General features: G+C 41.6%; 2 protein-coding genes across 2 annotated transcripts; both read right to left on the bottom strand.

The window, feature by feature from the left end:
• Positions 1–8683: 8683 nt before the first annotated feature.
• Positions 8684–15804, bottom strand: LOC138977837 (uncharacterized). The gene is made up of 7 exons (XM_070350446.1): positions 15790–15804; positions 15360–15479; positions 14978–15106; positions 14762–14845; positions 14371–14463; positions 14110–14163; positions 8684–9082 (listed from the first exon to the last, which is right to left on the bottom strand). Exons 1-7 carry the CDS (start codon positions 15802–15804, stop codon positions 8981–8983), a joined length of 597 nt encoding a protein of 198 aa, XP_070206547.1. The 3' UTR covers positions 8684–8980.
• Positions 10766–13843, bottom strand: LOC138979066 (uncharacterized). The gene has a single exon (XM_070351878.1). The coding sequence runs from the start codon at positions 13841–13843 to the stop codon at positions 10766–10768; it is 3078 nt and encodes a 1025-aa protein (XP_070207979.1).
• Positions 15805–27303: the final 11499 nt, after the last annotated feature.

The raw sequence follows: 27303 nt of genomic DNA, 5'->3' as shown, positions 1-27303 counted from the left end.
ATATATATATATGTAAAACTCGGTTAACAGAAGGCCTAAATATAATCTATTCATGAACTTAGACGGCAGAGACTACATTATCTGACGCATTTATCTGCGTATTTACACATAATTATGTACAGCGTTGGATTCCTTTCCACATGAAAATAGATGAAAAAGAAAAAAAAAATATAATGGTTAACCACTCGATCACTCATACATGTGTGACAATGTGTACTCTGTCACCAAAGTTATTTTAAAGTTACTCCCTGTCATTTCTTTGTCCCTCTATCTGTCCCTGTTTAATTATCTTCCCCTGGCCCAAGTTGTGTCTCCCGCTAGGAGTATTGTGGGTGTGTATGCAGGCTGGTTTTTGATTGGTTGACTGTTTGAATGAGTGCGCGCGCGCGAGAGGCAGAATGATAGCGTGGGCTTGATGAGTTCCCGGTGTGATTTCGAAGTGTTAGGTCTTGGACGTGTCAGTGAGCGTATCTTGGATTGTGATGTTCCAGTTGTAGTTGAACGATGTTTGTGTTTCTGTTATTATCAAGGCAAGGAGTGTAGTTTGGGCCATTATAACCGTATTTTGGCGAAGGATTGATTCGAGGATTGTTGAAGGGACTTTGTGTGTGTGAGAAACGTTTTAGAGTTGGTTTTACATCAGCGAAGTAACTTTCGACCGGGGTCGTGTTTCAAGTTCCGACGAGTTGTGTGCGGCTGTATATTGAGGAAAGAACTACACTGCCTTCTGGTATATATTAAAATAAAAGTCACGTTACTACAACCCCTGACTTGGCGTCTCTATGTGAATGCTTCCTGCCTGAGCACCCCTATTTGTTCTTCTCTACTTCACCCCATCACACATTTACATTAGGGAATACATCTTGCATCAATACAGTGTACATAAAACGCATAGCCCCATACACTCAATACGGCAAAAACACATCATTCGCTGTTTGGCTCGCGTTACGCCCTACAAAACACCAACTTATGGGCAGCACGACGCACTGCGAGGACCAAATCATACATTCCCCAGAAAACTCAAGTGTGAAAGGCGTGCTACGCTATATGTCAATCACAGTGAGGGAAGGGGATTCACCTATTGGCAGAGGCGTAACAGGCATAATGCATGTATCATAAAAAACACGCACACGTGCGAGCAAGAACACACATTTTCGGTTGGTGTTTGTGGGTACATTAAGTGTCTTTTCCTATGCTTATTAATGCCATAAAGGCGTAGAGAAATGTTTTATATTTGTTGGACAAATGGAAAAGGCGATATTTTACATTGTTAACAGTTGGTTTCAAGACTCTTGACATTATAGACGTTGCGGGGAAGACGGGACCGACAACGACGACTGAACCGAGACAGGTGTGTTGTAGTTCGGCGTCATCGCGCGAACTGACACAAGTAGCGTTTGTGGGGAGAACAAGCGCCAGTGGCCAGAAGAAGAAAACTCCAGGGTCAGTATGCATGAGGAGGAAGTCAGAAACACTGGAAGTAGAGGGCTCTTTTGGAAGTGGGAACTCCCGAAGTTAACTATCCAACTGTTCACTATGCATGAACGCCGGAGTGGTGACTTCGAGAGTATTCGGTCAAGGTCGCGACAATTGTGGGAATCCCAACTATAGTACGCATGCGTTTGTTAACGGTAAGCTTGGGGACCAGAAGAAACAAATCTCATCGCGAGTTCAAAAAGGCGAACGTTGAGCGCGCTGTAGTACTAACAGCGTTATTGCTGTTGTTTTTTGAATGGTTAAACGAAAGGCTCGGTTCAAACCTGTGATGATTGTCTTTGTCACGATCTGGTGACATAGACCAAGAAAGTGTCACTCAGTGGGGTGCCTTCTCTTGGTCAATTGCGACTGAAAGCGCCTGTGCGTGAGTCGGGGCTATACGGCAGAGTTTTGCTGACAGCGCAGAGCACGGATTTTGTGGCGCACGGATTTTTCGGGGGAAATTCTGCTTTGCGAGGCAGAATTGTGGATAGCTGAACTTGATATGTGACAAGGTCAGTCACGTGTTATTGTCAAGGTTGTCTGTCTGAGACACCGTAACTTGGCACTTGACACTCAGCGGCAGAAGAAGAAGGATCGATACAGCGGTTTCTAGAGTATGAGGGTCTTCACCGAATAGAATATTCGGGCACTCTAGAGGAACTTCAACGAGATATCACCTTCTCACCGCCACATGTTCGCTGAGGACGAGTCGTCAATTTTCCTTCGCCGTGCGATGGTCTTCGCATAAGTATTCGGCAAGGGGTTTTTTGGATGTTGTTGTCACTGTTGACGAACAGAGGCCATTCCAGGGAGGAAGCGGGTTTTGCTTCCATGAGAGTGCTACATTCATAGGCTGTTTGAGGTAATAAATCATTATTTAACGCTGTTGACGAGTCTGTGTTTGTGGAATGAAATACTCTCTGTTGTTCTTTCCAGGTTAGCGCATAATTTGCTCTCTGTGACGCTAAAATACTAACCTGTATATGGTTTTTGAAGGTAGGGAGAGAAGGACGAAAAATGGCTGTTTTGTTGTTGTGGAAAGTCCGTTTGTGCAGGCCCACGTGCTCGATGAGATATGTAAAGATGACATGTTTAAAGGTGGAGGGTGAGGGGTAGCTGACATGTTTAGTGCACCGATGCTTTCTGTTTGCAGCTTTTCCTAACTTCTGTTCGGCTGCCTTTTGGGGGACCACGCTAACCAGCAAACCGGCTAACCAGCGAACCGGCTAACCAGCTAACCAGCGAACCGGCTAACCAGCGACTGGGTGCGGCGCCTGATGCCTCCACAGTTCCCTGCTTCGTCACCACGCTAACCAGCACTTCATTCGACGGAGCAGTTGTGGAGGCTAAAAAGACTAATTACAGGCCGTCCACCCAGTGGCCAAAGAAAGCTAAGTGCACCATGTCTTTGCACCCCGTTGACCACCGTTGTTATTTTTGCTATCTGTGATTATACTCGAGTAGTGACGACGTGGGGTGTGTGACACCTGCATGAACTAGCACTTTTGGAGCAGAACAGTCGTATTTTTTTATCTTTACACGGGATCAGCGTGTTACTATAATTTTCTATATTCTAACTGGCATTTTGTCAGTGACCATTGGTTTTTACGTTTTGTGGAACGTAAAAGAACATATTTTGAGTGAAGTCTCGAGGGAGGTGGCGAGTTTTTACATAAACAGGCGTCTGAAACTTATACTTTTGTTGTCTCTATTAAATTGTATGACTGCGAGAGTGGATCGTGGTGTGGTTAGTTAGTTAGTAGTAACTAACCGTTTCATAATCACCTTAAGTGATATATTGAAACGTGACAGTCTTGGAATCGAATGACTGCCTATGACAATGACTTTGTTGGCCTGAATGTTAGGTAGAAGAATAAATGATTATGTTGAACTTTTTAAAAATTTTTTATTAATTTTTTTGGGGGACCTCAGTTGCATGCAGGCAGCTTCAACCTTTTTCCTGCTTTTTATATTAATGTTTCTACTTTAAATAATAATAATGATAATAATAAATGAGCATTTATATAGCGCAACATCATAACTTTACAATTATGCTCTTTGCGCTTGACACATTTAAAATTAAAACACAGTTATACAAGCATTTACATCTACATTCATAGTCAGCAACGCTTAATTAAAAGCATACACCATCAAACATACATTACAAAAGATTCTTCCACTAAGTAATAAAAACATGAATAAAATAGGTAGTGAAAACAAGGAAATACCAGCTGAATACCCTTAATCAAACAGAACATGTTATCAACAATACTGAAAACAGCCCTAGATGTTTATATACATTATCACATTATCACTAAAACAACAAATACACTACATGTAGCCTACTGATGGACTGAGAAAACAAAATCAGGGGTTGTATTTGTTGAAGAGGTGCGTTTTAAGTGCTCGTTTGAATGCTTGGGGTGACTGAGAGTGGCGGATGTGAAAGGGGAGAGAATTCCATTGTGTGGGTGCGCAGAAAGTAAAAGTGCGTTGTCCGTATGTTTTGGTTTTGGTGTGTGGAATGGTGAGGATGCGACAGTCAGAAGAGGCACGGAGTTGTCTTGCTGGAGAATAGACGGTGAGGAGTTCAGAGAAGTAAGCAGGAGACGAGCCAGAAAAGAAGTTAAAGCAGAGGGTGGACAGTTTGTAGTCAATGCGGGCTTGAATAGGTAACCAGTGCAGTGTGTGAAGAAGTGGTGTTGCGTGATCTCGTTTTCGTGCTTTCAGAATGAGGCGTGCTGCCGAGTTTTGGACTTGTTGTAGTTTATGCAGGAGGTACAGAGGACAGCCAGAGAGAAGAGAGTTGCAGTAGTCAAGTTTAGAAAGAACAAAGGCACAGACAAGAGTGTTAGTTGTTTGAGAGGAGAGTGTGTGGCGAATGGTGCTGATCTTACGAAGCTCAAAATAAGCTGCTCTACAGACTAAAGATATATGTTTGTTAAGGGTCATGTCAGATGAAAGGGTGAATCCAAGGTTTCTAGCTGATGGTGAGAAAAGAATGTCGATGTTGCCTATTTGAACAGAAACAGGTTGGGGAGAGGGAAATGTAGTGTTCTTCTTTTTGCACAGTAAGACTTCAGTCTTATCATCATTCAGCTTAAGTTTGTTATCGACCATCCAAGATTTAACATCAGTGATGCATGTCTGAATGGTCTGGATGGCGGAATGTGTCTCTGCAGGGGGACTGGGTTTATACAGCTGGGTGTCAGCAGCAAAAGACTGATTTAAAACAGAATGGTTTTGAATCAGTGTGGAGAGGGGCTTAGTGTACATGATGAAAAGGATGGGACCGAGTACTGAACCTTGAGGAACGCCGAAAGAAAGTGGGGCTGGAGCAGACATCTGGCCATCGACAAGAACAGCCTGAGTCCTGCCAATGAGATAGGACTCAAGCCATGCTAGTGGTGGACCGGAGATGCCGTACAGAGTCTGAAGTTTATGGAGAAGCGTGACATGGTCAATCGTGTCGAACGCTGCAGAAAGGTCAAGTAGGGTAAGCACTGACACATCACCACCATCCAGAGCAGACAGAATGGCACTGATTACTTTAAGTAGGGCTGTTTCAGTACAGTGAGAAGGGCGATAAGCGTACTGAGAGTGCGAGATCAAATCATGGGTGTTTAAATATGACAACAGCTGCTTCAAAACTACCTTTTCAAAAACTTTGGACAAGAATGATAAATTAGATACAGGACGATAGTTCTTCAAAATATTGACATCAAGACTAGGTTTTTTGAGAAGTGGTTTGACAAGTGCAGTTTTGAACAATGATGAAAAAACACCAGATAACAGGCTATCATTGACAATTTGAGTAAGAGTTGGCAACAACACATCAAGATTCTCAAAAAGCAGTGGTGTGGGTATGGCATCAAGTGGACAAGTTGTTAAGTTGTTGGTTTGGACTTCAGAATAATGGATCTAAGGTCTTTTTTCACTCATTGGCTGAAATGATGGAAAAGAACAATCAGTGGGAACATCAACATGACTGGAGGAAGCAGAATGTGCACCCATCTGATCAAGTTCAGAACGAATATCTGAAACCTTCTTGATAAAATAATCACTGAATACATCTGGCAGCTGACTAGCTGGGAAAACAGTGGGAAGTGGGGATACCTTACTACCTTATTACAATACTATTTCTAAATGTATTTTAAACAACTTTTCTATATGACAATTCCCTCTCAAAAATGCATACAATATCCAGAGGGGAACCATATCTATAAATACCGACACACATCTTGGCTATCACTATCAAATAATTCACATAACTTATTATTACCTTGAAACTTTGTGAATTTTTAAACACGCCCCAAAAAACTTCCTTTAAGGTAATTTTGATAATCATATTATATTTACAATTCACTTTATCCTCAACGCATTTCCAAATGAACATAATTTTTGGGAGAAAAAAAAAAGTTCAATATAATCAATTTCGTTCTCACAACAATTACTGGAGGTTGAATTACTGTATGTTGAACTTTTGTTTAATAATTTTATATCGATAAAACTGTTTTGGACAAACATAGATTGGTTATAGGGAAAATTTGGGTTACTGGTAAAGTTCAAAAGGAAGAACATTATGTTGGGGTAAGAAGATATAAGGTGCAGTAGACCGTAAATAACTAAGTTTAGTGACTTGTTCATTATTTATTGGGAAAATGTGTGTCAAGAAGTTTAGAAAAGACAATACTGTTCATTGGTGTTTTAATTAGTTTTTCCTCGTTAATTTTTTATGACGATGGCGATGCATGGTTATGTACAGTTGAAAGTCAAGATTGGATTTTTTTTTGGAAAGCATAGGACAGTTTCTTTACGCAATTAAAAACAAGTCGCGTAAGGCGAAAATACAATATTTAGTCAAGTAGCTGTCGAACTCACAGAATGAAACTGAACGCAATGCCATTTTTCAGCAAGACCGTATACTCGTAGCATCGTCAGTCCACCGCTCATGGCAAAGGCAGTGAAATTGACAAGAAGAGCGGGGTAGTAGTTGCGCTAAGAAGGATAGCACGCGTTTCTGTACCTCTCTTTGTTTTAACTTTCTGAGCGTGTTTTTAATCCAAACATATCATATCTATATGTTTTTGGAATCAGGAACCGACAAGGAATAAGATGAAAGTGTTTTTAAATTGATTTCGACAATTTAATTTTGATAATAATTTTTATATATTTAATTTTCAGAGCTTGTTTTTAATCCGAATATAACATATGTATATGTTTTTGGAATCAGCAAATGATGGAGAATAAGATAAACGTAAATGTGGATCGTTTTATAAATTTTTATTTTTTTTTACAATTTTCAGATTTTTAATGACCAAAGTCATTAATTAATTTTTAAGCCACCAAGCTGAAATGCAATACCGAAGTCCGGGCTTCGTCGAAGATTACTTGACCAAAATTTCAACCAATTTGGTTGAAAAATGAGGGCGTGACAGTGCCGCCTCAACTTTCACGAAAAGCCGGATATGACGTCATCAAAGACATTTATCAAAAAAATGAAAAAAACGTTCGGGGATTTCATACCCAGGAACTCTCATGTCAAATTTCATAAAGATCGGTCCAGTAGTTTAGTCTGAATCGCTCTACACACACACACACACACACACACACACACACACGCACAGACAGACACACATACACCACGACCCTCGTTTCGATTCCCCCTCGATGTTAAAATATTTAGTCAAAACTTGACTAAATATAAAAATGAACACAGAGGCAAAAACCGGTTGTTGCAGCCTGAATGCAATTGAGGCCTATAAAGAAAACGATTAATAAAAAAATATATATATAAAAATATATAGCTCCCAGCGGCACTTGAACCCAGAGCGTCGGATCGAAATGCCGAATCCGTAACCACTGCACTATGCTACTCATTTGAAAAAAAGCATGATGAAAAGATGTGTTATGAGTTATTCAGTCGTGATAGTTTGAAAGCTCGCCACCTTCGTCAAATGACTCGAGCACGTTTTTTTCGGTCAGTAACTGATTAAACTGTCGGTTTTGAGCCACTGTTTCAAGCATTTCACCTAAATTAAACAAGAATGTCACAGTTCGTGTCTATGGTGCAAGGTAGCCGACCGTCTCATTGTAGCCAAGTTACAACAGTTGCTCGATTGACGCATTTCACGTCTTCGATATTGTGTCTGAGCTCATTTCTCAATGAGCTACCTTTAAAACCGGAATTTCCTGCAATTGTAGTATGCGTTGGAGGTTTCTTTTAGATAGGTAAGGACCCTTAAGATGCGATATCGTCGTATAATGATGTCAAGTGAGAGACCCTGGAAATTAACTTTGAAAGTGGGAACTTCGGAAGCAAAGTTGCCAGCTACTCGGTGTCGCGACCAACCTAATAGGTAGGACCTTAACTTCTCACACAGAAGGAGTCAGGAACTCAAGTGGTAAAGTTCAACAAAATGAAGACTTTATTGCTTCTAGAAAATAAAGGATGAGTGGATGAGAATGAAAGGATGTTGATGAAATGATGGGGGAATGAACACGAACTGCTGGGCTCTGCTCTACTGCTGCACAAAGAAAGTTAGTGATGATGATGATGATTGATGATCAGGAATGAAGGGTGGCGGCAATGATGATAATGCAAAACATCATGTCAACACAATTGCACCTCAACATACATGTGGTTATGGCAACGACATACATAAGGCCACGCACACATGTGAGAAAGCAAGAATAAACAACACAACTGTCACTTTTGTCAATGAAATACTAAGGTAGCTGAATGTGCGACAATGCCACCCGTACGGCCTTAAAGGTGAGTGCAAACGTGTTCTTCACCAACATATCTACGCCGAACTCGGGTTATAAACCCTCGAGCAATGACTGGCGCTTGTTCAAGCTAGAATGACATGTGAAAGTTACTTCCCTTTAAATCAGCCAAGATGCGAATGGCGAGTGTGACGAACGCCAACTAGATGCTTGCGCTGATGACACGGAGTGAGTGCGAAGATGATGATCTCCCCTGCCTACCCCCTTACTGCAAGTGTTGAGCAGTAACGTTGAAAGGAGTTAGACAGACGAACAGACGATGAAACATCTCCCCCTCCTTCTACCCCTTTACTGCAGGCGTTGAGCAGTATCGACGAAGGGGGAAAGAGGAAGACGAATAGACACGATGTTAGCATCACCCAAGGATTTTGTAGATGTTAAAAAAAAAATTATTTTAATTGACCAAAAAATCCAGTGCACTGTTAGAAATCATAATATACAACATTGAACAATTTCTGTTGAAGAGAAAAGCAGCAGGGGCATTTTTTCTAAAAGTGAGAAATTCTATTTTTGGAAATTTTCCCATTTTGGGCGTCCCTCCGCTGGCACCACCACACTGACATGACAAGCAAATTCAAAACCAAACAACAATGTTGAGTTAAGTGTTTTCTTTTCAAGGTTTTACTATAAACATCATTACAAATGATACAATTAAAATAAACAGCAATTTATGTTTGGTGGCAGAGTGGTCCTTCATCCGTTTTGCACTGTTTCACTGAGCTCTTCCTCCAGAAATAATTTCTACCTTATTTTCTTCTAGCAATCTTCTGGGGGGGTTCCACTGTTTCACTTGCACCACTCTGCTCTCCAGAATCTGCAAAGAAACAAAAAAACAAAGTAAATTACCAGGATTCAAGAAGGGGGATAATCTGATTTGGGTAAAAAGACCATCAGCAAGCAGTTATGTCCCTTGAGCCCCTACCATCACTTCCCTCACACAAAAAATGATAAACATTTTGTGTGTTGGTTTTTATTTTTAATTATTTTTTTTTTTACATGTATTTGAATAAGAAGTAGCTTAATCATTAATTGTTACAACATCTTGTCTTTCAAATAATGGTAGGTAATAACTAGGCCCTACATATCACTGTTAGCACATGTACCTAAGTGGAACCCCTCAAAAAAAAATTGCTTTTTCATAATACAAACTGATGAAGATTGAATTTGAAATGTTACACATAATACAACTGCTTGCACTACTTCTATATTGATAATTATAATAAAAACACAGGTATTTAGAATACATCATGAAAATTCACAAGAATCGCATTCAGATATTGATAAAAAATTATAAATAAATAAAAAATTATAAAAGTTAAAAAAATATGTGACTGTTATTCAGCATAGAATAATCAAGATCAACTCTCTACGTCGCTTTTATAAAGATTAATGCTTTTTCGGACTTGCAAAATAATTAATAATTGCAAAATCAAAACTATAATAGCTGTGACTGGTTAACATTTTTGTTTAGTTCTAAATCTTCTAGAACTTTTGCAAAAATGTAATTGATACCAGATTATTCTATGCCAAATGATATGTAAAATCAAGTAAACATTTTGTTCAACTGAAGCAACGTTTTGGTGAGTATTTTCCTCACGTTATATTTCTTAAAACGAAAAAAAAATTGGGTAAATAATAAAAAAACACACACACACACAAAAAAAACCATATAATCAGATCTGAACCAAAAAATAAAATAAAACGCAATTCATACTCTCAATGGATCCTCCACAGATAGTATGTTGGTTGAATCAGACATGCAAATCAATGATTTGTACTATCAGCAGATCCTCCACAGATAGTATGTTGGTTGAATCAGACATGCAAATCAATGATTTGTACTATCAGCAGATCCTATGTTGGTTGAATCAGACATGCAAATCAATGATTTGTACTATCAGCAGATCCTCCGCAGATAAAGTGTTGGTTGAATCAGACATGCAAATCAATGATTTGTACTATCAGCAGATCCTCCGCAGATAAAGTGTTGGTTGAATCAGACATGCAAATCAATGATTTGTACTATCAGCAGATCCTCCGCAGATAAAGTGTTGGTTGAATCAGACATGCAAATCAATGATTTGTACTATCAGCAGATCCTATGTTGGTTGAATCAGACATGCAAATCAATGATTTGTACTATCAGCAGATCCTCCGCAGATAAAGTGTTGGTTGAATCAGACATGCAAATCAATGATTTGTACTATCAGCAGATCCTCCGCAGATAAAGTGTTGGTTGAATCAGACATGCAAATCAATGATTTGTACTATCAGCAGATCCTCCGCAGATAAAGTGTTGGTTGAATCAGACATGCAAATCAATGATTTGTACTATCAGCAGATCCTCCGCAGATAAAGTGTTGGTTGAATCAGACATGCAAATCAATGATTTGTACTATCAGCAGATCCTCCGCAGATAAAGTGTTGGTTGAATCAGACATGCAAATCAATGATTTGTACTATCAGCAGATCCTCCGCAGATAAAGTGTTGGTTGAATCAGACATGCAAATCAATGATTTGTACTATCAGCAGATCCTCCGCAGATAGTGTGTTGGTTGAATCAGACATGCAAATCAATGATTTGGGGTTATGACTGAACTGGTGTAGATTGCTACCATCTTGGAACTCCAAATCTCCAGCATCCATGTCTTCTTGGAGTTTGTACACGTAAACCGCAGAGTCCCCGGCATAAACAACGTTATGCCATAGTGGATAACCAGGTACAGAAGAGATGACCGTTCCAGGGAATGGCGTCCTTTCTCCATCCTGTATCTGGTAGTGGATGATGTTACGTCCAACAAACGGAGAGGGTTGTTCAGGTGGTAAAGCTGAGAGGGACATTGCAACTAGTGTCTTGACATTTTCTGCCAGTTTTTCCCAGGTGTGCTCTTTTCCTTGGTCACTGAATTGGAACAGTTTCTTGTCCCCTGCTTGTCCCAAAATGAGCTTTCGGAATGAAAGCTGGGTCTTCAGAGCCTTCTTTTTTTCCCCTGCTGTGTGGATGGTGGCAAGCCTCTTGTCCACTTCACTAGGTCTTTGCCAAAGGCCATAATACAGCATGTTGTTCACGACAGAGAGGCGTTCTGTGAGAGCTTTCTGTTCTTTTGAAGCTCTTTCTTCGCGTTTCCTTCTGATCGTCGCTCTCCTTGCCTGCTCTATTTCTTTTATCCGTCTCTGATACTGCTCCCTGATGGCTCTGCCTTCCTTCCTGGAGATGTCCATGTATTCTTTCAGCTGTTGCTCAGTCAGGGAGGCCATCCAGGAAGCCGTTTTGTTCAAAGAGAATTGGATATAAGTTTCGTTGCACAGGGTGCTGGCAGCTGGCCTGGCTCGCATCAACGCATCCATTAGTCCAAAGACCCGTTCAGGCAATTTGTTGTGGCGTGGCACCGATGTCGTCTGCGCAGCAAGATCTTGGTCCATCTGCCAGTACCGACCTCCTGGCAAGTGGTCACCAGCAGCACGGTTCAGCAGGGCCAACCAGTCATTAAATATCAGCTGGAGCACAGTGCATGTTGTGCCATCCAGCTGGTCGTCAGGGGTTGTCAGCGCCTGCAAACTCTCATCGTGCTGCACTAGTTCAGGGAATGGCGACAATGTTCCAGTCAATACATCACTAGCATCCCCTTTTGCTTCACGTAAGAAATCATGGAGCTTGGCATAGATTGAATTTGCATCTTCAATGCTACCTTTTTCTTCAAGCGCTCTCCAAAAAGGAGATGTGACCAGTTTCGAGCACAAGCCTAAAGCTTTAAGCGTTGCAATGATGACATCATTTTGGATGCTTTCACTCACAGCTTTCTGCAGTCCGTTTGATGGCAGCTGCACTCGTGAGAAGAAGTCTCTGATTTCTTTGTGGATGAAAAACACCACTTCAGCATTAAAAAAAAGAATGTTGAAACGGTTGCCTCTGAATGGTGCTAGCAGCTTAGCCACTTTGGTTTTTGCAAGGCCTTCTTCAGCTTCGTCTCTTTCCATCATGTACGATCTGAAATCCTGGTAGCAGCCACTTTTTTCGTCACCGCCGCGAGCGAAGCACTTTGATGCTTGGCGCACCAATCGGACTGTCTTTCCTTCATTGGGTCTTTTGTTTTCTTCCACTTGTGGCTGGTCGTCGTCAGCGTCCTCGAAACGTTTCAGCACTTTTTCAGAAACCTCAGCAAAGTTTACGAGAATATGCAGCCCACAATAAAAATTGTTCATGTGGCTCAACGATTCTTGTTCGTTCTCAGAAAGTTCATCCCAGTTTTCATGCACGGTAGGTAGCACTTCCTTTCTGTAATCTTCCAACAGGGAATGGAATTTCTTCTCACTTGCGGCCCGGTCTGACATGGTATTTTGGATGTTTGAGAGGATTTTCTTACCAACATCAGTGGCAGTCGTTTCTTCAATGTCACCCAGAATGGTCTTGAATGTACTCAGACAGGTCTGCGCGCCTTTGTCGAGAATGTCACGTAAGCCAAGCACATATTCTCTGTCCTCATCGTCTCGCACGGCATACACTTCAAATGAATCCCCTCGCTTTCTGGTCTCGTCCGTCTGAAGTGTGGTGCTCTGCTTTTCTGGAAGAGCTTCAGCGAGCTGCTGCCGGACTAGACTTGCTTGTCGATCTGCAATGCGATTCACAGTGGAAGAAGATGGCAAGGCATTCAGTGTTCTGCCGCACAAAGACGCCACATCTGCCATTACTCCACTGACATGGTGCTGGGCAACGCCTTTGTCCAGGAGTTTCATGACACATTCCACAGTTTTTGTGTTGAACGTTCTGTCGTCCTCTTCAGTCGTCTTGATTGTAGCTTCGTCATTGAGCAGGCTCTCCACGTACTGCAAATCCTGAGTCAATGTTTTTATTTGATCTTTCAGTTTTTGCACATTTTCTGTCTGACTTTTGTGGATGCGGTCGTCCTGGCTTTTAAGCCTCTCAATTAGCACTTCTTTTTCTTTCTTTAAGAACGTCTGTTCTTCTAAGACAGATTCTAATTGTTTCCGAAGTTGGTTATTTTGAGTTTCCAAACTCTTCTTTACTTCGCTTTCTTCTGCAAGGGCAGCTTCTAGCTGATGGGTAGCCCCGGCAGCACTCTCACGTTCTGCGTCCAATCTCTGGGCTAGTCTTGCAGTCTTGCGCTTTAACAACTTCTGTTCTTTGGTTTTCTCTTTGGTTTTCTCTTTCAAAGCTGCACACTTCCCCTGTTCTTGCTCCAGTCTCGCCTGGGTTTCTTGTACCAAAGCCGATGTTGTTGCTTGCTGAGCATCTTGAACAATTTCAGAAAACGACTGGGACACGGTGGAAGTAGAACTAGAAGTGGCAGTAGCTGTTGGCAACGTTGTGTTAAAAATTGTCTTCAAACAGTCTTGCCGCTTCTCCTTTGAAAGAGGTTTTAAAGACGTTTTGAGAGAATAAAGGCGTCTGGTTAGAAGATTCAGGGGCCTATTCAGAGAAAGTGCTAAGTCACTGATGGAGCATTCCTGGTGTTTCTTTATGAGATCTACCATATCTAGTATTTTGCCGTTGGTGACTGGCTCGTTGAAGTTGAACTTGAGAACTCTAGAAAGTTTTTCTCTGGCAGCCTCCATGTTGTCTCTCTTACTAACTTCCTTATGGCACAATATCAGGCAAGAGAACTGAGTTAGTTAGGGTCAACACAGTTTGGCTTTCAGCCTGGCACTGTGGAACTTGTACAATGGTACTTACCTCACACTCACAGATAGTTTGCACCTATTAAAAACAAGACAACGTGTTGATCAAATAAAGCAGACCAGTCAAGTGCTACCAGGCTTACATTCTAACCAATCAAAATACTTTAAATGTTACTAGTTTAAAAAGCAATTTTGAAACTTACTGATCTGGAGGTAAGGCCACGACGGTGGTAATAATCGTCCCAGGCTTCATCGTCCTGTACAAAATAATTGAAATATATAAAAACATCTTGTACGTAAAGAAGGTAAACAAGAACAAAGAAAAACTGAACAGAAATCCCTGGATGGAAAACAACAAGTTGCATTCATAGTTATGCATCTTAAGAAACAGTGGCAAAACCACTATTTAAAAAAAGAACGATAATCACAGAGACAACAAAGCACAAAAATAAAAGGAAACCCACCTCATACGACCGTGGATGTGACGGAATGCTCGTCCCAACTTGCGCACACTTTTTCCCCTTGGACCGGAAGTATTCCTCCCAGGCTGCTTCACCCTGTGATAGAAATAACAATTTTGGGTAGAATTTGTCAAAAAACGAAACTTCAGGAAGGTTGAAACTTACATCATTGTAAGTCATTTTAAATCAAGTTCGTGAGACCAGTCTATCTCTGTGACCATTATCAAGACAAAATAAAGAACACAATTATGAAATAAGTATACATGTTCACATCTACACTTATAAAAGCAACAAGTAAAACTAAACAAAAACAAAACAAAAACAAAAAAGGTATTAGCAACAATACTCTAGAGACAGTAACAATAACCTGAACTCAGAAGAAAAAGGTACATACCTCAGCCCTCAGTGTAAAGGGTGAGTATTCGCTGTATGGAGGTGAGTGGCGGGCTCCTGGAAGAGCTGGTGACGCTTGTGACTCCTTAAAATAAAAAATAACAAATAATTGATATTATAAACCCAAAGATGTCACAGAACCAAAGTGGCAAATATAGATATCTTGTCCAGTTGATTCTTGATTACCAAATCCAAGTACTATTAAGTTGTCACATGCCTCTGGCTCCCTCCGACTCCTCTTAGACCTAGGCGGTCGTTCCTCTCCTTCCTCCCTCAAAAAGGCAGGTGTCTGTAAGCTGTCAGTCTCCGCTGTCACCTCTCTCTGCGTTTCTGGTGGTGGTTGAGTCTGAAGAATAAAAAAACCCAAAAACAATACAAACCATTACATTAAATAAACTAATTTCAAGAATTCTTGACCGCAACACTGACAACTGAAGAAGATTTTTTTAAGGATTAAATTGTATCAAGGGGTCTTCTGACTTCTGCCAACTTCAGGTACACGTTAGCTCTTAAATAGTAAAAATACTGAGTTGACCAAATAAAATTGTGTCTACACATCATTTAAGTCATACTCAAATACATATTGTATACAAATTTACCTCATCCGAATCTACATCTACATCATGAGGATGGTCATCATGGTGCACTGAAGTCAGTGAAGAGTCAGATTGCTGAGATTCACTAGAGACCAGCACTTGTGAGTCTTGCCAGTATTCACTCTGGAAAAAACAAACACACACAAAATTTAACTTGAGAAGCAATGTAAATGGACCACTTGCCTTAAATTTGCGACCAAACCACGTGGAAAAACGTGAATACTTCGAATTATCTCGAACAATGAAACCTTGAGGCTTGCCAATTTTAACTGCGTAGTTAGTTGGTTGTGATCAGATTCAGAGAAAATCAGAAATCAGATTTTCACAGAGAAAATCAGAAATTTTATCAGTTACGTTATTGTCGGCTTTTGGCACTTTAAGTTTACTGAATCGCAAAAGAAAGATAATGATGTTTGGACAACATTATAATTACCTCATCAGCATCCATTAGATATCACTATCAGCTCTGTTCTTCTGTTGAATGTGGAAAACAAAATCACCCAAATAAATCCTTTGTCTGACGATCGGCGCGAAAACGGGAAAGGGGAGACAACATATCCAAATACCCAAATCGCAGAAAATAATTTTAATTCGTTGGAAAACGAGGGAAGCCAGGTCCCTTCTGCTGTATTTTGGATGTGTTTTTCATTATCAAACTTTAGATGAAGCATCTGCCATTGATGAAAAACACAAGAATAGTGAGAGTCCTCTTTCTTTCCTATTTTTTTGCGAAACTGAACTTTTCTGACAATGTTTTTCACACGAAATTGGTCTCGTAGCAGACGAAAATCGGTGGACTCCAAAGCATTGATGTTTCGTCTAACCTCATTGGTCAATATCAGAATCATCAGCCAATGAAAAAGGGGGTATTATACAGCACAAAAACACCCCACGAAAACAGGCTTGCCAAGGGCCGGCAAGGGGGTAACTCTATCGGATATCAGGGGATGTAACTCCTGCCTTTGGGAGACGCTAACGATGTAGATATCTCCCCCTCCTTCGACCCCTGTCTGCAAGCGTTGGGCAGAACTGATGAAGGGGGAAAGAGGAAGACGAATAGACGCTGACGATAGACGATGGCCTCCCCTGACCCAGTGCGCTGAGAACGACGAACAGCCTGCACTGTCAGGGAAGCAGTGACGGCGATGATGACAGACGAGTAGATGACAGATGACAAGACGATATCGGCGACGGCGAGGACGGCCAACGACGGGCAGCGGGACTCTACTGAGACGACAATCTCGCCCTTGTGACGAAGCTCCACGCAGGCACCCTTTTCAGTTTGCAGATGAGGCCGTGCTCGATAAATAAATGAAAGAAAAACACAGGCCTATAAGGCCATAATTAGAACACCTGGTACTCAAATGCGAATGATTCACAAGGCAAAAAGAGTTTAGCCAACAAACAAAACAGAGGTCACTCCATACTATTTACACAAAAGCTAACTGGAGTGTGTGACCAAAAGTCAACCTTACTGTCACTTTCAAGTCTTGCAACTTTAGACTCATTTCACAAATTCATGTAAACATTTTTCCAACCAGAAAAACACGCTTATTTCAGAGCATGGAATGATAACCAAAATGAGCGTGAATGACAATGAAGGGGGAATGAAATAAAGTGAAAAGGCCATGAGCTAAATTCTACCTCCCTTTTACCACCCTCCACCCGACCTACAACACAAACTAGAGACCAAAACACGTGGACAACAGAAGACATTTACACACACAAAAATACTCACATGGAAGAACCTCTATCCTTCCCCTGGTGAATATTTCCCTTTTCACGGCAACGCCGACGTCAACAATAATGTTGAAAACTTGACCGGGTTGACATGAGTCACACCACGTACTTGGGCCGACAGCAGTCGCGCCACATTCCAGAACACACAATCGAGGTGTTACTGCTTCCAAAGTTCTTTGGCTTCTGCCCCGAATCCCGTTCAGCGCTGAGCGCAGACGACAGGTGAGCGCTAGCGACGCACCAAATTCACGTGCTCCCCGCAATGCGGTCACGAACACGGACACACTACACACCGCGGCTGGCGGTTTGTCGATTTAAAAAACTACCCGCAACCCATCTCGCGACACTCGGTATGCACGAGCTAACTTGAACGCCGAAGTAGTGGCTTCGAGAGTCCTGAGGTCAAGGTCGAGGAAATTGGGGGAATCCCAATTAGTGCGCATGCGTTTGTAAACGGTAGGCTTGGCGACCAGAAGAAACAAATCTCATCGCGAGTTCGTTGTTTTTGACTGGTTGAACGAAAGGGTCGGTTCAAAGCTGTGATGATTGTCTTGAAATTGAATGACTGTCTATAATAATGATTTTGTTGACCAGAATGTTGGGGAGAAAAAAACATTTTTTGTTTATGTGGTAGCGAAGTCGGTTATGTTAATTAAACCTCTTTTTTTTTTAATGATTGTGTGTCGGTAAAACTGTTTTGGACAAAATAGGTTGGTTAGAGCAAAGTTTGGGTTACTGGTAAATTTCAAAAAGGCAGAACTCAATTTTTGGGGAATCAAGATATAAGGTGTAGTGAAAAGAAGATAAGTTCAGTGACTTTCATATTAATTGGGAAAATGTGTGTCCGATTTTTTACAAAAGATAAATTGTTGTACTTGGGTGTTTGTAAATTATATTTGTCCTCGTTAATTGTGAACAGGATGTATGTTTATATAAAGTTGAAAGTCAAGATTGGATTTGTTTAGCCTACGTGCGTGTGTGCATGTGTGTTAGACATAGACATATACATAGAACACTTTATTATCTCAATAACGAGAAACTCGGGTGTGGTGAATCATAATAAACAACATAAAACGTAAGAACATAAATAAAATATCGAGGCGCAAATAGTCAGCTCATAATAGTGTGTGTGTGTGTGGGGGGGTGGGGGTGCACACACACACACACACACACACACACACACACACACACCGTCGTTCACACACACACACACACACACGCACGCAAACAAACGCACAATTATACCCGCACGCACGCACACACAAGGCAGGCAGGCACTCGAACAAATACATACAAACACATACACACACACGCACGCACGCACACACACACCCCTCCCCCCACACACACATGTGCGCGCGTTCACGCAAACAAACGAATGAATGAATAAACGCACAACTACACACGCACGCACACACACACACACACACACACACACACACACACACGCACACTCTCACACAAACACACACTCACACATGCACACAACGACGCCCATTTACATAGAAACACCCCCTCGTATAAGCGGGGATGAAAGAGTTGTGGCCAGTGACCCAGAACGAACAAAAGTCAAAGCTGGCAACTCAGGTTTGTATTCAGGGAAATTTGCACGAAATGCACGCACGAGATACGACTTTTTCTTCTATTTTCTCTCTTTGGGACTTTCATTTGCGTTAGCTCGGTTTGATATGAAAAACCGAAGAAAAGCCCTGCCATTTTGCATTGAGAAACGTTGGAAGTAGCGTGTTTACTCCTGGGCCCGTATGCATGAACTAGAAGTAAGAAACACTGGAAGTAGAGGCCTCTTTTCGAAGTGGGAACTCCCGAAGTCAACTTTCTAACACTGTTCACAATGCATGAACTGACTTGAACGCCAAACTAGTGACAGCGAGAGTATTAAGGTCAAGGTCGGGGAAATTGGGGGAATCCCTACTATTACGCATGCGCACGTTTCTATCAACATGGCAGTCAACGAAAATGGCAAGGCACGTGTGCCGCTCAAAAAGAAAGTAGACACGGAGGGGCGTTCTGCGCCTTTTTCAGATGGTGAAATTGCTGTACTCTTGACAGAAGTGTTTTACGAAAGAACGGTTATTCTGTCCAAATTTCAGAACAGTCTAACTGTTAAACATAAAGACGCTGTCTGGTCCAAAATTGCCAAAGAAGTGTCGGTCTCTCTCTCTCTCTCTCTCTCTCTCTCTCTCTCTCTCTCTCTCTCTCTCTCTCTCTCTCTCTCTCTCTCTCTCTCTCTCTCTCTTACGACACACGCACACACAGACAAACGTACACTCATGCACATACTGACACTATGACACAAGTGACACTGACGGCACACATAAACACACACACACACCACACACTGCACACACACACACACGCGCGCGCTCGCGCGCACACATATACACACACACACGCACCCATACACGCACGCACACAGTCACAAACAAATAACCACACACTCACTCTCTCTCACTTTCTCTCATTCTCTCTCAATCCGCTACACTCATACACACACTGAAACTATGATGACACATGTGACACGTCACACACACACACACACCCACACACACATACACATACACACACACACACACACACACACACACACACACACACACACACACACACACACACACACACACATACTCATCGTAGTGACACACATATACACACGCGCGTACAGTTGAAAGTCAAGACATGATATGATTTTTTCAAAGCATAGGAAGTTTTCTTTTGCAAATGAATAAAATTAACACAGAGGCAAAACCCGGTTTTTGCAGCCGGAATGCAATTGCGGAGGCTTAAAAAGGAAAAGATTAATAAAAAATATATAGCTCCCGGCGGAACTTGAACCCGGAGCGAATGAACGAGAGTCCGGAACCGTTACCACTGCACTATGTTACTCGTGTAGAATAGAGGCATGATGAAAAAAGGCATTCTGAGTTATTCAGTCGTGCTGGTTTGAAAGCTCGCCACCTTCGCCGAATGACTCGAGCACGTTTTTTTCGGTCAGTAACTGATCGAACTGTCGCTTTTGAGTCACTCTGTTTTAAGCATTTCACCTAAATTAAACAAGAATGTCACAGTCCGTGTCTATGGTGCAAGGTTGGAGACCGTCTCATTGTAGCCAAGTTACGACAGTTGCTCGATTGACGCATTTCACGTCTTCGATATTGTGTCTGAGATCATTTCCCAATGAGCTGCCTTTAAAAACGGAATGTCCTGCAATTGTAGTATGCGCTGGAGGTTTCTTTTGGATGGGTAAGGACCCTTGAGATGCGATATCGTCGTATAATTTTGTCAAGCGAGAGGCCCTTGACATTGGAAGTGGGAACTTCGAAAGCAAAGTTGCCAGCTACTCGGTATGCACGAGCTAAATTGAACGCCGAAGTAGTGGCTTCGAGAGTTCTGAGGTCAAGGTCGAGAAAATTGGGGGAATCCCAATTAGTGCGCATGCGTTTGTAAACGGTAGGCTTGGTGACCAGAAGAAACGAATCTCATCGCGAGTTCGTAAATGGGCAAACGTTGATCGCGCTGTAGCTTTTACTGACTATAATTGTTGTTTTTAACTGGTTGAACGAAAGCTGTGATAATTGTCCTTAAATAGAATGACCGTCTATAATAATGATTTCGTTGACCAGAATGTTGGGGACAATAAAAAAGGTTGTTTATGTGGTAGCGAAGTCGGTTAACTTAAAACTCTTTTTGTAGTGTTTTTTTAATGATTGTGTATCGGTAAAACTGCTGGACAAAAATAGTTTGGTCAGAGCGAATGTTTGTGTTACTGGTAAATTTAAAAAGGCAGAACTCCATTTTTTGGGAATCAAGATATAAGGTGTAGTGAAAAGAAGATAAGTTCAGCGAATTTCATATTATTTGAGAAAATGTGTGTCCGAATTTTTAAAACAGAAAAATTGTTGTACTTAGGTGTTTGTAAATTACGTTTGTCCTCGTTAATTGTGAAGAGGATGTATGTTTATATAAAGTTCAAAGTCAAGATTGGATTTTTGTAGCCTACGTGCGTGTGTGCATGTGTATTAGACATAATACATAGACATAGAACACTTTATTATCTCAATTACGATAAACTCGGGTGTGGTGAATCACAATAAACAGCATAAAACGTAAGAACATGAATAAAATATCAAGGCGCAAATATAGTCAGCTCATCATAGTGTGGGGAGTGGGTACACACACACACACACACACAGATAAAGCAATGACAAAAAAAATAGCAGAAACTTACACTTCAACACTCGAACACACACACACACACACACACACACGCACACAAACACACGCACGCACGCACACAAACACACACACACACACACACTCACACATGCACACAACGACGCCCATTTTCATAGAAACACAGTAACCCCCTCGTATAAGCGGGAATGAAAGAGTGGTGGCCAATGACCCAGAACAAACAAAAGTCAAAGCTGGCAACTCAGGTTTGTATTCAGGGAAATTTGCACGAAATGCATGCAGAAGATACGACTTTTCCCTCTATTTTCTCTCTTTGGGAGCGTCAGCTCGGTTTGACATGAAAAACTGAAGAAAAGCCCTGCCTTTTTGCACTGAGAAACTGTGGAAGTAGCGTGTTTACTACTGGGTCTGGCTGTAGTACATTTACCCTCATTTACTTCCTCGTTAGCTTCCAAAGTAAACTCTTTTTTCGTCCCATGCATGCGAAAGTGAGGATGTACTTCCGATGTCACTCAAAACTTTAGAAGTAGTCGCAAAATACCCTGAGTTACTTCCTCGCTTTGCTTCGAGGTAAACCCTTTTTCCGGCCCATGCATACGAAAGTGAGGCAAGTACTTCCGATGTCACTCAAAACTTCGGGAGTTGTCGCGAACTTCCCCCATAAGCATACGGGCCCTGGGGTGTTATGTATGAGTGACGTCGAAAGTATACGCCGACTTCAGCGAAGTCATGACTTGAAAGTCGCCACCTACAGCAGGCGCTCAGTCGGTATGCACGGGTGACGACCTGGGCTCGTATTCTTGAAAAAGCTGCAACATTGTGTCCTTTAAAGTCAAACTGTCGTTTAACTACCGCCCGGTATTTATTTTTACTGCCCAGTAATTATTTATTTTCCCCCGGTATTAATGTGTGTCTGGCGGAAGGTCGGCAGCTACCAGAATTGGTTATTTTTAGAATAGGAGATTCCTCATGCTTGCTCCTCTCTACAAACAATATTTGAACAAGATTTATTCTTGAAAAAGCTGCAACTCATATACTGGCCTGTAAAACTCAATAAGTCCGCCAACTGCTAAGTGTTATTTATGAAACACCGGTAAGTCCTTACCGGGTTGTCTCCGAGCTGTAAAGTTAGAGGACCCCTCCCCCTCCTGTAAAGTCGCTACCTGTCAGTAACTTCACCAACACTGTCCATTAAAACCGTCAAGTTCGAATAAATCTTGTTCAAATATTGTTCGTAGATTTATGTCCCTCATGGACACACATTGGTGTCATTTAAGCACCGATGCATTGCGGTCAAATACGAGCTTCTGCTCGCGAAAGATTTCAACCGATGCTCGATTATAACGGCGTGTTGCGAAAGCGTGCTTGCGTCTTGTTTAATGCATTACAGTTGCGATAAATTGTTGTCCGATTCCGTAGCCGAACGGTTATCGCATTCGCCTGTTGCGCGATTGAGTCGAGTTCGAATCGCTATCAGGCCTTTCTTCTTTTTTTTTTTTACTCTTTATCATTAATTTTGTTTGTTTTTGTTTATTTTCTTCGTGTGCAAAAGAGTACGTTGTAATTTTAAAATTGATTTCAAAAAATTAATTTTAGGCGAGAATGAGGTTTTTTTAAAATTGATGGTTAACATGATATTACCGTTAACTACCTTGTATACGCCCACCCACCCTATGTACCAGTTTTGCCCAAAAGTGGGGGGTGGGCGTTTACTAGGTACTATACCCTTGGCAGGAGCGGGTCCTTAGCTAGAAAAACGATATTTTGGTCATTTGTCATGGAAGTGTCCAAAGGATGCGTTATTGCACAAAACTCCCCCCCCCCCCTCTCTCTCTCTCTCTCTCTCTCTCTCTCTCTCTCTCTCTCTCTCACACACACACACACACACACTCACACACACACGCACACGCATACACACACACACACACACACACACTAACACTAACACACAAAATCAACCTCTTCAGACATCACTTCCCGCCAAAGATGAAGCTTTGAAGATGAAGACCATTGTTGGAGCAGTCCGCGGTACAAGCCATCAACAACTGTACGACGAGTCAGGCTTTATTTCACTTTAAGAGAGGCGTAAACGTCAAAAATTGATATTATTTCACAAGATTGTACACCGTAAGGTGCCAAACTACTTACTTGCGATATTGCCACCATTAATATCAACTAATAATCCATATCGCCAGCGCAGACCTTTAGATAGGAAAGTTCCATCGTTTAACACTGAATTATACAAAAACTCATTTCTCCCATCTACAACACAACTCTGGAATTCTTTACCAGACTACATAAAACTTAGTAAGTCCCTCAAGCACTTTTTGTCAAAAAACGATTTAAGTCCGCCGTGTTATTGGTATTCTGGAGATCGCATATCACAAACAATTCACTGAAAGCTCAGGCCATATTATATAAGTGATCTTAATAACGATCTAGTGAGACGACACGTTGCTACAGATGCATCTTGTGACTGCGGATTTCCGTCCGAAACCGTAAAACACTTCCTATTAGATTGTCCAAATTATCGCGAAGCACGTCAAGAAACCATACATACCCTCCCTAACCACAGTATTCACCTCCCCCACCTTCTAAATGGAGACAGACAGTATTCTCTAGATTTGAACAGGAACATTTTTTCCAGAGTACACTCGTTCATTGAACGTTCAGGCAGCTTTGGGCAAACCAGAATCAATGCTCCACAAGCCTGACAACAACTTTAATGTACACCTGCATGCAACTGAGGTTTATAAAAAAAATAAAAATAAAATCTCCCCGTGTTTTTATTTTATTCAGTTTGTTTGGGTTGTTGCTATTGACTTAGAAACTGACACGCCGGCGAAAACGCCGGTAACGCGTGCGCAGAGAAGAGCAAGCATCGGGAATCTTCAATTCTAAAAATAATCAACTGGTAGCTGCCGACCTTTCGCTTGACACACATGAATACCGGGGAAAAATAAATAATTACTGGGCAGTACAAATAAATACTGGGCGGTAGTTAAACGACAGTGTGACTTTGAAGGACACAATGTTGCAGCTTTTTAGCCAGCGTGTCAGTTTCAAAGTCAATAGCAACTACCCAAACAAACTGAATGAAATAACAAGTCGCGAAAGGCGAAAATACAATATTTAGTCAAGTAGCTGCCATTTTTCAGCAAGACCGTATACTCGTAGCATCGTCAGTCCACCGCTCATGGCAAAGGCAGTGAAATTGACAAGAAGAGCGGGGTAGTAGTTGCGCTAAGAAGGATAGCACGCTTTTCTGTACCTCTCTTTGTTTTAACTTTCTGAGCGTGTTTTTAATCCAAACATATCATATCTATATGTTTTTGGAATCAGGAACCGACAAGGAATAAGATGAAAGTGTTTTTAAATTGATTTGGACAATTTAATTTTGATAATAATTTTTATATATTTAATTTTCAGAGCTTGTTTTTAATCCGAATATAACATATTTATATGTTTTTGGAATCAGCAAATGATGGAGAATAAGATAAACGTAAATTTGGATCGTTTTGAAAATTTTTATTTTTTTTTACAATATTCAGATTTTTAATGACCAAAGTCATTAATTAATTTTTAAGCCACCAAGCTGAAATGCAATACCGAAGTCCGGGCTTCGTCGAAGATTACTTGACCAAAATTTGAACCAATTTGGTTGAAAAATGACGGTGTGACAGTGCCGCCTCAACTTTCACGAAAAGCCGGATATGACGTCATCAAAGACATTTATCAAAAAAATGAAAAAAACGTTCGGGGATTTCATACCCAGGAACTCTCATGTCAAATTTCATAAAGATCGGTCCAGTAGTTTAGTCTGAATCGCTCTACACACACACACACACACAGACAGACAGACAGACGCACATACACCACGACCCTCGTTTCGATTCCCCCTCGATGTTAAAATATTTAGTCAAAACTTGACTAAATATAAAAACACGGGGAGACCCTTTTTATTTATTTTTTATTTTTTTGTTTTTAATCTCAGTTGCATGCAGGTGGCTGCTACCGCATTTTAGGTGTTTTTTTTTCTCTCTCACCTTTGTTTTTTTAAGCGGGAAGCATCCTTCTTCATGGTTATTTATTTAATTTTTTTAATCAAATGTTTACATGTTTAAGTTAACAAACTTTATCAATAAACTAATATCATGTTAACCAAAGATTTAAAAAAACAAACCCATTCCAGTCTAAAAAAAAAAAATTAAATCAATTTTGCTATTATAACGTACTCTTTTGCACATGAAGAAAATAAACAAGAATAAACAAATGCCAATGAGTAAAAAAAAAATTACGGGCAGATGGAGATTTGAACTCGACTCAATCACGCATCAGTCGAACGAGAGAACCGTTCGACCACGGAATCAGTTGAAAATAATCGGACACTGTAATGCATTAAAGAAGACGCTAGCACGCTTTCACCACAAGCCGGTATGATCGAGCATCGGTTGAAATCTTTCGCGAGCGGTATCTCGTATTTGTTCGCAATGCATTGGTGCTTAAATGACACCAATGTGTGTCCATGAGAGACATAAATCTACAAACAATATTTTAACAAGATTTATTCAAAATTGACGGTTTTAGAGGAGGGGGATGGGTCCTCTAACTTTACAGCTCGGAGACACCCGGGTAAGTCTTTACCGGAGTTTCATGAATAACACTTAGCGGACTTATCGAGCGGAAGTGGTTTTACAGGCCGGTATAAGAGTTGCAGCTTTTTCAAGAATACGAGCCCAGACCGCCGACTTTCAAGTTGCCGTGTAAAGCAAGGTCACCAGTCAATCTATTTTTATAACGAGGAATTCCTTCCTTTGCGCATGCGCTAGGGTCATTCGATAACATCCTCCCGCTTCCTCGCACGGGGAGTTCGACTATTCAGAGACGGAGAGCAGTGAAATATGGGTCAGTGGGACGGAGAGCGTGGAGAAATGGAGGCGCAAAAGATGAAACGAGCAAGAGGGTGCCTGTGCGTAAAAGCTGAGAGTCAAAAACGGCACCAGTGAAATATGGGTCAGTGCTACTTTGCTCTGAAACGAATCAAAGATGTCTTCGCTAATCTTATCGGTGTTTGGTTCTAAAATAATATGACAAGGGAAGTGAATCTCGCAACAACAACACAAATTTTAGTCCAGCACTTCCAACTATTGGGTTCTGTCTAAAAACGATTACGGCGAAAAAATTCGTCGACTTTGATGGCGGAAAACCATGAAAATGGCCATTCTGTTCACTGAAGTCGGCGTGTAAACCATTTAGACGACCTCCGGAGCACGTCTAAATTTAGTCGCCAGTTTCGGTGGTACAAGCGTGTAGTCGCCACCCGTGCATACCGTGTATCTCGCGGTTGGCGGCACTCGCTGTTTGCACGCCGCCTAAACGTTTAGACGTCACTCATGCATAACTCCCCAGGGTCTCGCTGTAGTACAATTACCCTCACTTACTTCCTCGTTTGCTTCCAAAGTAAGCTCTTTTTCCATCCCATGCATGCGAAAGTGAGGATGTACTTCCGATGTCGCTCAAAACTTTAGAAGTAGTCGCAAACTAACCTCAGTTACTTCCTCGCTTTGCTTCGAAGTAAGCCCTTCTTCCGGCCCATGCATTCGAAAGTGAGGCAAGTACTTCCGATGTCACTCAAAACTTCGGGAGTTGTCGCGAACTTCCCCCATAAGCATACGGGTCCAGGAGTTTTCTTCTTCATGCCACTGGCGCTCGTTCTCCCCGCAAACGCTACTTGTGTCAGTACGAGCGATGACGCCGAACGACAACACACCTGTCTCGGTTCAGTCGTCGTTGTCGGTCCCGTCATCCCCGCAACGTCTATACTGTCCCTTATCCACCCGTGCGTGTCTGTCACACATTGCTGTGTTGACTAGGTGACAGAGGGGTGAATGCGTGCTGCACGTGGAGTTGTCACACTATGTCACACTACACGCCGGTACCTCCGCTGCACCCGAAAACACCGGGCCACGAGAGGTGAGTTTCTGCACTAAATCTT

The sequence above is a fragment of the Littorina saxatilis genome, linkage group LG10 (genome assembly GCF_037325665.1).
Source record: "Littorina saxatilis isolate snail1 linkage group LG10, US_GU_Lsax_2.0, whole genome shotgun sequence".
NCBI lineage: Eukaryota > Metazoa > Mollusca > Gastropoda > Littorinimorpha > Littorinidae > Littorina > Littorina saxatilis.
This window is presented reverse-complemented; position numbering and strand designations above follow the sequence as displayed.

Excerpts from the sequence above, each read along its gene's own strand:
- LOC138979066 (XM_070351878.1), bottom strand. The coding sequence starts at position 13,843 with ATGGAGGCTGCCAGAGAAAAACTTTCTAGAGTTCTCAAGTTCAACTTC.
- LOC138977837 (XM_070350446.1), bottom strand. Across the intron at positions 14,464-14,761 it reads CCTTTACACTGAGGGCTGAG|GGTGAAGCAGCCTGGGAGGA; the intron begins GTATGTACCTTT and ends TTTCTATCACAG. Across the intron at positions 9,083-14,109 it reads GTGGCCTTACCTCCAGATCA|ATTCTGGAGAGCAGAGTGGT; the intron begins GTAAGTTTCAAA and ends GTTTCTTTGCAG.